Source organism: Canis lupus, chromosome 23 (assembly GCF_003254725.2).
Source record: "Canis lupus dingo isolate Sandy chromosome 23, ASM325472v2, whole genome shotgun sequence".
In the NCBI taxonomy this organism is placed as follows: Eukaryota; Metazoa; Chordata; class Mammalia; order Carnivora; family Canidae; genus Canis; species Canis lupus.
The window spans coordinates 8,172,584-8,184,599 of NC_064265.1; the positions used below are offsets into that span (position 1 = coordinate 8,172,584).

A 12,016-nucleotide genomic window follows, 5' to 3' on the forward strand; every position below is an offset into this window, starting at 1 on the left:
AAGGGGCAGGCAGTTCTGTGTGGAGAAGGGATCAGGTTTCACCTTGACATCACATTTAAGCTTTACAACCCTGAGAGAAGGATGTGATTCTCATGTCATGGGGGCTGAAGGGGTGAGGATGAGGGGAGAACTGAAGCTTCAGAAGACCAAAATAACTTGCCCAAGGCCACACAGCTACAGAGTGGCAGACCTGGGATTTGGCTCAGCCTCTGTGGGGTGGGGCCACTGAATTCAGAGCCTCTGAATTTTCCCCACTGCGCCGCCATACACAACATGGATTGTAAGAGGTGGGGTTACTCTTTAAGAAGTGAGGGCACAAAAAAAAAAAAAAAAAAAGAAGAAGAAGAAGTGAGGGCACATAGGTGGCTTGGAGACCTTCCAAATTCCAAAGCTGGGGACCATCTTGAAGGTCGTCGACGTTCCCAAGTGTGTACCGGGGGCTCCCTGATGCCAGGTGGCATGACTCTGCCATGTAGCTAGGAAATGGCATTTCATGGCTTAACCTTAAAAAGTTTTTAAAAGCGGGGATCCCTGGGTGGCGCAGCGGTTTAGCACCTGCCTTTGGCCCAGGGCACAATCCTGGAGACCCGGGATCGAATCCCACGTTGGGCTCCTGGTGCATGGGGCCTGCTTCTCCCTCTGCCTGTGTCTCTGCCTCTCTCTCTCTCTCTCTCTCTCTCTCTCTCTGATGTGACTATCATAAATTTTAAAAGTTTTTAAAAGCAATAGATGCATGTGGTTAAAGTAAGGAATAGCAAAAGGTCTGTGGTGAAAAATAAGTCAACAATTTCAGCTCCCCTCAGCCCCCAGTTCCTTCCCTAAAAGCCATCACTCTGTGGACTCTTAGCTCTTTCTTCTGGTAGATGCCTACATAGTTCTACATTCTGTGAGTAGACGGCTCATTGGGGCACATTTTTCTGGAGACGTGTCCTGTGAGATGTTCCTTCCTTGACACTTGTCAATATCTTGGGCAGGTTCCATCTCTTTACAGTCATTCTTTTTTTCCCCCCAAAAGATTGTATTTATTTCTTTATTTGAAAGAGAGAGAAAGAGAGAGCAAACAAGTGGGAGGAGGGGGAGAGAGAGAATCTCAAGCAGACTGTGTGCTGAGCTCGATGCGGGGTTTGATCCCAGGACCCCAAGATCATGACCTGAGCTGAAATCAAGAGTCAGATGTTTAACTGACTGAGCCACCCAGGCACCCTTCTTTATAGCCATTCTTAATTGAAAGCGAAGTCTCATTTTTGTAATTTGGACTCACTTTCAGGGATTAAAAAATCCAATCCAGTCCAATTTTAAACTTGATCTTACATCCAGTTCACAGCTTCTCCCTGGTGGCTGAGTCGGGCTAGTGTTCTGATCTTTGCCCTTCCTCCTCTGTCTACCTGCTCTGATCTTCCAGGTCCTAGGCAGGAGGTAGGGCATCAGAGAAAAGAGACAAGTGTGCAACAGGCGCTGTCATGGGTGGTCGGTGTCTTCTGTAGGATCCTCTGGGGCCCATGTGTGGGTCTTCAGGGGTCCACTTGGCGTTTTCTAATGCTCCAGGCTGTCTTCAGCAGTTCACCCCATAGACTCTCTCTGCAGAGGTCTCCTTGCCCTAGCATGTGGGGTGACTTCAAGATAGTAGGGTCCACTTGGCCAAAAAGACTCTCATCACCCCATCCCCCAGGCTGCCATTGTGGTGGCTCCCACCAACTTACTGCCTGGTCATACGCAGGGGAGAGAGGTCCCCCCAACTCTGGGTTTGCATAGGTCCTCCAACTTGAGGGGATTTGAGTTAACTCTCCCCGTAGATGACTGTCTGGAGTACAGGACAACCCCCTTGTTTCTGAATCAGTAAGCTCCAGGCAGAATGGGAGGGCAGACTCTCTGTCTCAAAGACCCTCTCCTTAATCAGGTTTGAATAGATGAGAGCAACCTGGGGAGAAGACAGTCTCACTACCACAAAATGGAAATTTCTAGCCTCTCTGGATGGTTGCAGGAGGTGGCCGCTGGGATGTTTTTTGTTTTGTTTTGTTTTTTTAATTTTTTATTTATTTATGATAGTCACAGAGAGAGAGAGAGAGAGGCAGAGACATAGGCAGAGGGAGAAGCAGGCTCCATGCACCGGGAGCCCAACGTGGGATTCGATCCCGGGTCTCCAGGATCATGCCCTGGGCCAAAGGCAGGCGCCAAACCGCTGCGCCACCCAGGGATCCCTGTTTTGTTTTGTTTTGTTTGGCTTTTGGTTTTTAGTGGGTCCTATCCTGAATGTGATAACAACCCTCTTTAGAATGTGAGGTTACCAGTCATTGCTACTAGCCTTGGGACATCAGCTGAAATTCCAAGACAAAATTTCCGTGTCCTGTTCACTTACACTGCTTTTCCTCATTCTCTGATTTTATTATTTTCTCAATAGCATTTGAAATTCTTGTATAGAAGTCAATAAAATTGCAAAAAAACATTCACAAATATTTTGGCTACAAGTTAGAGTTTTGTTTTGTTTTTTTTTTTTCCCCTCTTGTTCCCTACATTACTTGTGTCCTCTGGGGTAATTTTTTTTTTCCTGCTTGATTACTTTGGCCCCTTTTTCACTAGGAGGGTTTGGTTTGATTGCTTGCTTTATTTTGTTTTCCACTATTGGGCGATTTTTTTTTTGGTCATCCTTCATCTCTAAGAGCATCTCTCCATCCCTAAGTCACTAAGACACTAGTGGGAAACTGAACAGAAGCTGACTGCCTGGTAATCCTGTAGGGCAATGAATCTCAGATTTCTTTGAGCAGCAGAATCAGTCACATGGGGGCTGGTGAAAACATCAATGACTAGGCCCTGCGCTCAGAGATTCTCAATCAGCAGGACTGGGAGTAGAGCAGAATCTGTATTTCCTACAAGCTCCCAGGTGATGCTGATGCTGCTGATCCGATGACCACTTTGCGAACCACTACTATCAGGTGACCAGATGGCCGGTAGCCTTTTCTTTGAGGGATCCTCAAGTCAGGGAGCTGCCTGGCTCAGGTTGTTTTGTTCCTAAGTGGGGCTGGGAGGGGGGCCTCTTGTCATCATCATGGGGACTTCCACTTGGCTCCCCTGGTTTGTCCTCGACCTCCCCTAGGCTCTGGGAGCAAACTACAGAGGGAACTGGAGTCCCGTATCTGAGGACTGGGGTGTTACATGCCGTGCCTTGCCGTGTGGCCACCAGCCTGCCTCCATCTTCTGCTGGGCTGTGTGTATTTTTGTTAAATCTTTCTTCCACTGCTCTCTTTTTTGATCTCCTTTCTCTTTCCTCTAGTTTAGTGGGCACGTGCTCAATATCTTATCTTTTTGAAAAAGCCCCAGTTGGGTGGCTTTCTTTAGGAGAGTTCCCCAGCCTTACCATGGAGAAGGATGGCAGGGAGTCTGCTTCCCCCCCGCATCCCCCCATCCCCCTGCCGCGAAGGGCAGGAGCAGAGACAGGCAGAGAAAATGAAGTTGCCTCTCATGTCAGAGGCACATGTTTACAAGGCTGGCCATGGACTTTAGGCCGGGCCTGGATTGGGCAGGGGGTGGGTGTGCAAGAAGTCAGCAGGGGACAATGGCATAGTTTATAGAGTGCCTGATCAGGGCACTGGGGTCCGTACCAGCTCTGCCTCTGTGACCTTGGGCAAGCCCTGACCCCCTGAGTCTGGGAATAAAATGGGGATAATCATACTAGGTCCAGGGTTGGGCAGGGATTAAACCTGATGATTCATAAGTAAGGGCACCAGGCACAATCCCTGGCTGTAATAAGCTCTTTAAGTGTTCACCTGTGTGGATTCTGACAGCCAGGAAGAATCGAGAAGAACTGAGGGACCAGAGTTACTCCAAGGTCAAAGCCAGTGGCAATGTGGCTGGGGCGGAGGGGGACAGAGAGGACTGCTGTCCACCGGGCAGGGGGTCAGCCCTGGGGTTGGCCCTGCGGTCCTGCTGGTCTCCAGGCTTTTAGGACACAGAGAGGAAACAGGAGCAGTGCCAACCCTGAGAATGGGGCTCTTAGGGAGCGTGTGGATATGGGGGGTGGTGCCCTCCGAGTGCCCTGAGATGGCAAGGCAGAGAGCGCCAAGAGGGAGCGGGGAGCAGCTGCAGGCCAGGGGCAGCCAGGCCGGCGGAGACCCTGGGCGGCCCGGAGTGGCTGCTGCCAGGCAGGGGCAGGGGCGCCTTGCAGGTACCGGTCACTGTCAAGGCCTCCCACCTCCCCGTCTGGTCGTGCTGGAGACCTCCGGGGCATCTTAGGAGGATGAGTAAGAGCGGGTGGGTCGTGCAGGATGCTGCCCGAGTCCCCGCGGTGGCTGATGCTGAAAGGCAAGCTGGGGGCGGCCAAGCGGGTGCTGTGCTATGCGGCCAGTGTGAACGAGAAGACCATTCCCTTAAGTCTGCTGGACAAGGTAAGAGGCCTCGGTCCTGCACTGGAGCCAGGGCAGGGGTGAGGAGGAGCCTCTTCCTCGCTCGTCCTTTCTGGTGGGACCTCTGCCCAGAGGGTGTCCCCAGGCCACTGCTTGAGGAGAATGGTGACAGCAAAACCTGACCCTGCCAGGGGCCAGGCTGGCACTGCGGGGGTGGGGTGGGGAGTGGGGGAGGGGCGGGCAGGCCTTGAGGTCCTGTGGGGGCAGCGAGCAAGCTGGGGTTGTGGTCTTGCCTCTGGCTGGTCCTGCTCGTCCTGTAGCTGCAGCTGCCCGGAAAGAAGGTGACTAAGGCCTCTGTCCTGGACTTCTATAACAACAGGCACCTCCGCAAGGTGACCTTGGTGATGGGCTGTGTGTGGTAAGTACCTGGGAGTGGCCGGCCGGGACTGCAAGCAGAGCATGGAGAGCTCTGCTGAGGGGACCGGCAAGGCCCGAGGACACTGGCTGGACTACAGGCCCAGAGCTCTGGGCTTATTTCCGTCTCCTGTTCCCACACTGCTCCTCTTGTCTCTGCTTCTGTCTTTATTCCTGGCCTGTCTGATCTCTCTCTCTCTCTCTCTCTCTCTCTCTGAGTGTCTGTCTCCTGCTCTATTTCAGGTTTACTGTCGGTTACAGCTATTTTACAATGAGCCTCAAGTTGAAGGATTTTGGTGTGAACATCAACCTCACACAAGTGGTTCCTGGCCTCATGGAGGTGCCCGCCCGGCTGTGTTGCATCTTTCTCCTTGAGCTGATGGGGAGGAAATGGAGCTTGATCTTGACTCTCTTCCAAGGCTCCCTTATGTGCTTGCTTATCCTCATCCTCCCCCCAGGTACGGCTCACCCTCCCCTCCCCAGCCTTCCTGCTTCCTTAGACCCCTTCCTCCTGCCCTGTCCTACCAACGTACGCCCTAGGAGTCTGCCTCCTGCACCCCCAGCCCTACTGCCCTCCCGAGCTGGTGTCAGACACTGGAGCACTGCCCTGCCCAAGGCGGAATCCCAAGACTGGGCTCTGGAAGCTCTCAGAAACCTGGAAGAGGAGGGCGTGCTATCCGGAAGGATTAATCCTTGGGTGGCCTTCTTCCAGCCCACGTCAGATCTGATAGTTGAATGTGAGCGGATGCCCACAGATAGTCTCTCAAAAGTGTGAGAAAAACTAACAATAGAACCCCCAATAAGTACAGCTAGATCTGGGGTTTCATCCCAGAGCCAAGAAAAGCTGGGGCCAGAGTGGGGCAGGGGCAGGGGCCAGCAGAGGCTCATCAGGGAACAGCTACAAGCTTCCAGCTCTGAGTCAGGGAGCAGGGGTTCCTGCTCCGGGCTTCACCAAGTCTGAGGAATGGGCTTTCCTGGATCTTTTCTTCCCTCAATGTGCATGTCTGGCTGCCCAATGTTGGGAATCCTGGCTCTTGGGACCCTCCGGCCCCCTGTGCACACTTACTTCCCTGCTTCCGTCCCCCTTGCAGAGGATAAGAGGGACAGTGGCAGGGCCGTGAGCAGACCATGGGGTAGGGGAAGATAGGAATGAGCCTGGAGGCAGAGGCAAGGGGGCTGAGGGGCCATGGGGTTAGCAACTCTCCTAATGCAGATGTACTAACTTCTGGCCTGGCTGGGCCTGAGTCTGCCGACCAGCCAACCAGGTGGTGAGGGAGGACGGTTCTGATGCCTTCCAGGAGAGATGGAGGGAGAGCAGATGGGTGGGTCCCTTGTCCCCCACCCCAGACTCAGGTGGGCTGAGCATTATCTGGCCATAGAGCTGAAATCCATGATGGTCTTGATGATTGTGCTTGGAGAGTTCAGCCTGGCCGCCTCGGCCTCAGTGTTCTTCATCTACACCGCAGAGCTCCTGCCCACCGTCCTCAGGTAGGCGGGCTGGCAGGCAGGGGTGTGGGGGCGGGGTGGGGGTGCGGTGGGGGCGCAGCCTGGGAACCAGATGCACACAGCACTCAGAGTGGCCATGCACCTGGTGATGGGCACGTGCGAGTGGTTTCCCTGGATCAGCCCATTAACCCTCACAAAAGTGCCCCCAAATGCTGTCATTAGCCCTATCTCTGACAGCAGAGTCAAGTGGAGGCCAGACAGCACACGGCAGGACCCAGAGGTCTCATCGCAGTCTCTGCCTTGCACTGCGGGCCTGAGTGTGTCTGTGCTGCTCTGAGGCTCCAGCTGCAGCTTCGGGAGGGGCTGGGGTTGGGGGTGGGGGGTGGTGGGAGGAGCGCTGGCCAGGGTGGCTCCCGCTTCCCCTGCTCCTGACCCATGAAGTAGGCCCCTGAAGAAATGACTGCCTGCCCTGAATCAGGGGAGAGCCAAATGCTCCACCAGCGCTTGGTGAGTCGGGACAGGCTGGAGACTGGAGCATGTGAGGTTTGGGGAGCTGCTGCTTCCACCCTACCTCCTCCAGCCTCTGGGCCCAGGAGGCCTCCTAGATGAACTCTTACCTCCCCTTCCAGGGCAACAGGTCTGGGGCTGGTATCTCTGGCCTGGGCAGCTGGAGCCATCTCATCCCTGGTGGTCATCCAACAGAAACTCACCTTCCTACCCATCTTTCTCTGCTGCATCTCAGCCTTTCTGGCCTTGTTTCTCTGCTCCCTGCTGCCAGAAACGCAAGATCAGCCTCTCTCTGATACCCTGGAGCACTACTCCCTGCAGATGAGGTAGGTTTGTGAGGCCCTTGCCACTGAGAGTAGGTCAAGCACTGTCCATCCCTGCCCATTTGCCAGATGGGCCTGTGACACGAGGGCTGCCTACAGCTGTCTCTCCGGCTCTCTTGGATGTTGCCACACATCTCCTATGTGCAGCCTGCCCTCTGCCAGCTTCTGTCCTCTTGGCTGTCCTGACCAGTCTGGGCTGGGTTTTCTCCTTTAACCCCCTCTGGCCGCCTGTCTGGACTGGGTTCTGCCCCTGGAGATACCCTGGGCTCTCCTGCCCAGAGCACACGGCCTGGCTGGGAACAGCTCTCTGAGTACCTGTCCTGTCCTACCTGAACTCTCAGCTTCTCAAGGAGGACTCCGACTGGACTCATGACTCTGTTGTGGAGCTTTTGACGGGATTAAGCCCACAGAAAGAGCTTGGTGCAAAGTCTGGCACATGAAAAGTGCTCAGCAATGTGAAAGAATAACCCCCAAAGATGCAGAAGCATGAAGGGTCTGGGTGCAGTTGGGAATTTAGAACAGGCCCAGTCCTGGAGGTGAGGGTCCTTCATGAGTGCATGACAAAGCTTGGCTGGGGACTGTCAGGCAAGGAAAAGCCTCACTGTCTGGAATGCAGTTACTGCTTTCGTTAGCTCCTAAAGATGCAGCTCATGACTTGTTCTCAAATGGCTTCTTCAGGAACGTGGCTGAGGAACTGTTCACCAAGGAAGTAGTAGTTGATGATGGGACTGACGAAGTGACAAAGAACACCATTCTCAATTCCATGATCCAGAAATCGGACATGGACATCCTCTCCAACGTGTCTTTGCAGGATGCGTCTTTGCAGGGCAGAGGAGAGGAAACAGACCCACTAAATAACTGAGGGCCTGGCCCCCAGACGATCTGAGTTGGAGCTGAGTGGCTGGGTGTGGGGCTGTGGACTCCAGGCCACGAATTCCAGGCCCAGTCCAGCTGAGGGGCAGGTCAGCCCTGCTCCAAAGCCAGCCGTTGAGATCCAAAAATGGCCCCTCCTGGGTGACCTAGTGTGTGATTCATTCCAATAAAGGTGCCATGTTGGACTTGAGATGGCTAGGTCAAAATTCACTGCGTCTGGAGAGCCCAGAAACCCAGGCCTGGAGGAGGGTGGGTCGAACAGTCTCCCTAGAGTCCTTCCTATCCTTAGCTGACCTTGGGCATGGTGAGGAGCTCTCTGGATAGAAGGGGGGGGCGGTGGTTGTGTCTGTAAGGGCTGGGAGAGGGCAAGGGCAGGACTGGGCCCACACCACCCATGTCCTCTGCCCAGGCGTCCGCTACTGTGGTGGGCTTCCAGCTCATGTGCAGGCTGACAAAGACTTCAGCCCCATCATATGCACCTGTCAAGGATGGAATGTAAAGGAATATTGATCATTTTTCCCAATTGTATCATTGCACAGAGCTTTCTCGTTCAGTTTTCTCTTTGCCACTCACAAATAAGCATGGCTTTGGGGATTACTTATCTCAGACTTCTCTTTGGGGGTTCCTTCCCCGATGGCTCCAGCCTGGCTGACCTCTGAGCTCTAGTGCCCTGAGGATAATAAGCCCGCACATCCAGCTCACAGTCCCAACTACGCTTAGGGTGAGTCTCCCCTTCCCAGCTAGTGTGGGAGCTTCCCCAAATAGGGCCCAGGGCTCCTCAACCATTAGCCAGACCCAGAAACCTTTGGGTCAGGCCCTGGGACCCAGTGAAGAATCTTAGAAACTTCACTGAATAACATGCAGAGAAATGCATAAATCAGTTAATGTTCCATTTTATGAATTATCACAAAGCACATGGAATCCATCACCCACATGGATAAGATTAATAGCAAGCATCTCAGGGGTTCCTCCTGACTCTCCCACTCACCACCTTCCCTTCTTCCAAGGAAACTAGTCACCTTCTGACCACATAGGTTACTTCTGTGGGGTTTTGAACAGGTAGGAGGAGTCACCGTTCAAATTCTTGTATATCTGGCTTCTTCCAACTCTGAGATTCATCCTGTAGAGAATTCCATTATTATGAACGGACCACAATGTATTCAGCCACTCTCGTTGTGACAAACATTTTGGTTGTCTCCAAAAGGGAGAGATGTGCTGCCATGAATAATTCTACTTCTATGCTATGGTCTCAATGTTTATATCCCCCAAGAATAGCATGTTGAAAACTTAATGCCCAAGGTGATGTTATTAGGAGGTGGGGCCTCTGGGAAGTAATTGTGTCATGAGAGTGAAGCACAAATGAATGAGATTCATGCCCTTCTAAAAGGGCTGGCTTCTTCCTTCCATCACATGGGGGCACAGTTGAGAAGACAGCCCTTGGCAACCTGGGGAGAGCCCCTCTCCAGATAGCAAATCTGTTGGTGCCGCCCAGCCACCTTGGACTTCCCAGCCTCCAGAGCTGTGAGAAATAAATTTCTGCTTTTCATAAACCACCTGATCTATGGCATGTTGTTATAGGAGTCCAAATGGACTAACACAGCTTCTGTGAGCTTTCTGGTAACTATGTTCTGGAGCACAGAAACACGTTTCTCGAGGCTCTACTTGAGAATGAGATTGCTGGGTCATAGGGTATATATCACTTCAACCCTGACATGTAAAAAAAAAAAAAAAAAAAAAACCCTGACATGTCAGGCCATGCATCATCCAAAGTAGTTGCTTCAATTCACACTTTTTAAAGGTAAGTTAAGAGGGATGCCTGGTGGTTCAGTGGTTGAGCAACTGCCTTTGGCTCAGGGCATGATCCTGGGGTCCCGGGATTGAGTCCCTGCATTGGACTCCCCACAGGGAGCCTGCTTCTCCCTCTGCCTATGTTTCTGCCTCTCTCGTGTGTCTCTCATGAACAAATAAACAAAATCTTAAAAAAAAAACAAAAACAAAGGCAAGGTAAAAGACGTTTTCTTTGTCACATCTTTGATAATGCTTTACATTTTCAGACTTGAAATCTTACCCAATCTTTTGTTGCATAATGCTATCTCTTCTATTTAAGCTTACGTTTCTCTCATTCCTAAGGAGGTTGAGTATCTCTTGATAAATTTATTGGCCACTTGGATTTCCTATTTTCTGAAATACCTGGTCAAGTCTTTTGCCCATTTTTGTATTAGGCTATCTGTTCTTTGTATAGGAGGATGTTATGTGTTCTTTTTTTTTTTTTTTTTTTAAGAATTTATTCATGAGAGAGAGATAGAGAGAGAGAGGCAGAGGAAGAAGCAGACTCCATGCAGGAAGCCCAATGTGGGACTCGATCCCGGGACTTCAGGATCACACGCCGAGCCAAAGGCAGATGCTCAACCGCTGAGCCACCCAGGTGTCTCTGTTATGTGTTTTTAATGAGTCTGTTGTCAGTTATATGTGTTGCAAATATCTTCTCTCTCTTTGGTCTGTCATTTCACTCAAAAATTTTTTACAGTTACTTTTATTAAAAAAAAATATGGATGCCTAATTTTTTTCTAGGCTTCTCCCAGCCCTCTGCACTTCCATGTAGACCCTAGAGCCAGTTCATTAAGTTTCACAACATAAATGAAAAGCATATGTTGGGGTTCTGACTGGGAGTAGGAGGAATCTATAGAACAATTTACAATACAGAGTCTTCCAATCCAAGAACATACTAGATCATCTCTCCATTTATTTAGGCCTTCTTTAAAACCCATCAGCAAAGTTTTATAGTTTTCTTTCTTGGGCCCCATATGGTTTTTATTCTTCCTTGGGTACTTGATTTTTTTAAGCTATCATAAATACTACTTTTGGTGTTTGCTTTTAATTTCATTTTCCATCAGTTTCTAGTAGATGGAAATGCCATTGACTTTTGTATATTAGATTTATATCCACAGCATTATTAAATAGTCTCTTCCTTTCCAATGTTTATGTCTTATATTTCTTTTTCTTGTCTTATTAGATCTTAACTAGTTCTTCCAGTATAAAATGGAACAGAAGTGGTGTGAGCAGGCATCCTTGTCTTACTCATGATGTTAGAGAAGGCATTCAACAAGTATGATTTCTGTGAGCCACATGGGTGCATCAGTCGGTTAAGTGTCTGCCTTCAGCTTAGGTCATGATCCCAGGGTCCTGGGATCAAGTCCCGCATCAGAATCCTGCTCAGTGGGGAGTCTACTTCTCCCTCTACCCCTTACCCCGATTGTGCGCTCTCTCTCTCTCAAATAAATGAATAAAATATTTAATAAAAAAAAGTCGGGAAGCCCCAGGTGGCCCAGCGGTTTAGCGCTGCCTTCGGCTCAGAGTGTGATCCTGGAAACCCGGGATCAAGTCCCACATTAGGCTCCCTGCATGGAGCGTGCTTCTCCCTCTGCCTGTGTCTCTGCCTCTCTCTGTGTGTCTGTCATGAATAAATAAATAAAATCTTTAAAAAAAAAAAAAGCCTGATGCTTGTTATCAATTTATTGTAGATAGCCTTAATCAGATTAAGGAAGTGCCTTACTATTTTTCTTTTTCTAGGAGTTGGGATTTTTTTTTTTCTTCTCTGGATCTTAAATTTTATCAAATATTGCCCTTTTGGAAAGGGGTCCCTCCATCCCAAGAGCTGTTCAGAGTAAGTGGAGGTCTAAGGTGCCAGCTCATCTGTTCCTCAGTTTGTGGTCTGGTCCAGCCACTTGCCCAGCAGACCTGCTTCTTAGCTCTGGGAACTTAGGACTGGGGTGTGAAGCAGAGTCTCTGAGCTGGTGGAGGCTTGGCCCTACAGCCATAGGGCACAGGCCTTCTCACCAAGCATACGTCCCACCACCAGGAGGGACTCATATAGCTCATTGCTCCTATGGGGAGTGGGGGCTGAGGTTTGGGAGGGGACCTGGGCCCAGAGGGTGATGGTGTTGGGGGTGCATTGACCAGTTGTGCCTCCAGCAGCCCACTGTTTGGAGATATTATGAAGGCCGCAGGATCCTTGTCCAGGTCCTGCTGGCCTGCACTGAGGGAAGGGAGCACGCAGGAGCTGGGGCACTTCATGCACCACCCAGAGAGCCCCCTGCCCCTCCCTGGATCCCAGGG

General features: G+C 51.1%; 1 protein-coding gene across 11 annotated transcripts in view; it reads left to right on the forward strand.

The window, feature by feature from the left end:
* The window catches only part of SLC22A14 (solute carrier family 22 member 14), a 29,533-nt gene extending 18,181 nt beyond the window's left edge, over positions 1-11,352 (forward strand). For 3 of the 11 annotated variants that reach the window (XM_025461277.3, XM_025461275.1, XM_025461276.3), the window contains 6 exons: positions 4,259-4,379; positions 4,658-4,755; positions 4,995-5,209; positions 6,050-6,239; positions 6,827-7,030; positions 7,706-8,090. In XM_025461277.3, the coding sequence (XP_025317062.1) occupies positions 4,259-4,379; positions 4,658-4,755; positions 4,995-5,209; positions 6,050-6,239; positions 6,827-7,030; positions 7,706-7,889 (1,012 nt within the window). In that variant the 3' untranslated portion in view covers positions 7,890-8,090. Of the gene's footprint in view, positions 1-4,258; positions 4,380-4,657; positions 4,756-4,994; positions 5,210-6,049; positions 6,240-6,826; positions 7,031-7,705; positions 8,091-10,181 lie in introns of those variants that run through there. The other 8 variants (XR_007405199.1, XR_007405198.1, XM_025461280.2 and 5 more) reach the window with 8 other exon arrangements.
* The last annotated feature ends 664 nt before the right edge of the window (positions 11,353-12,016 follow it).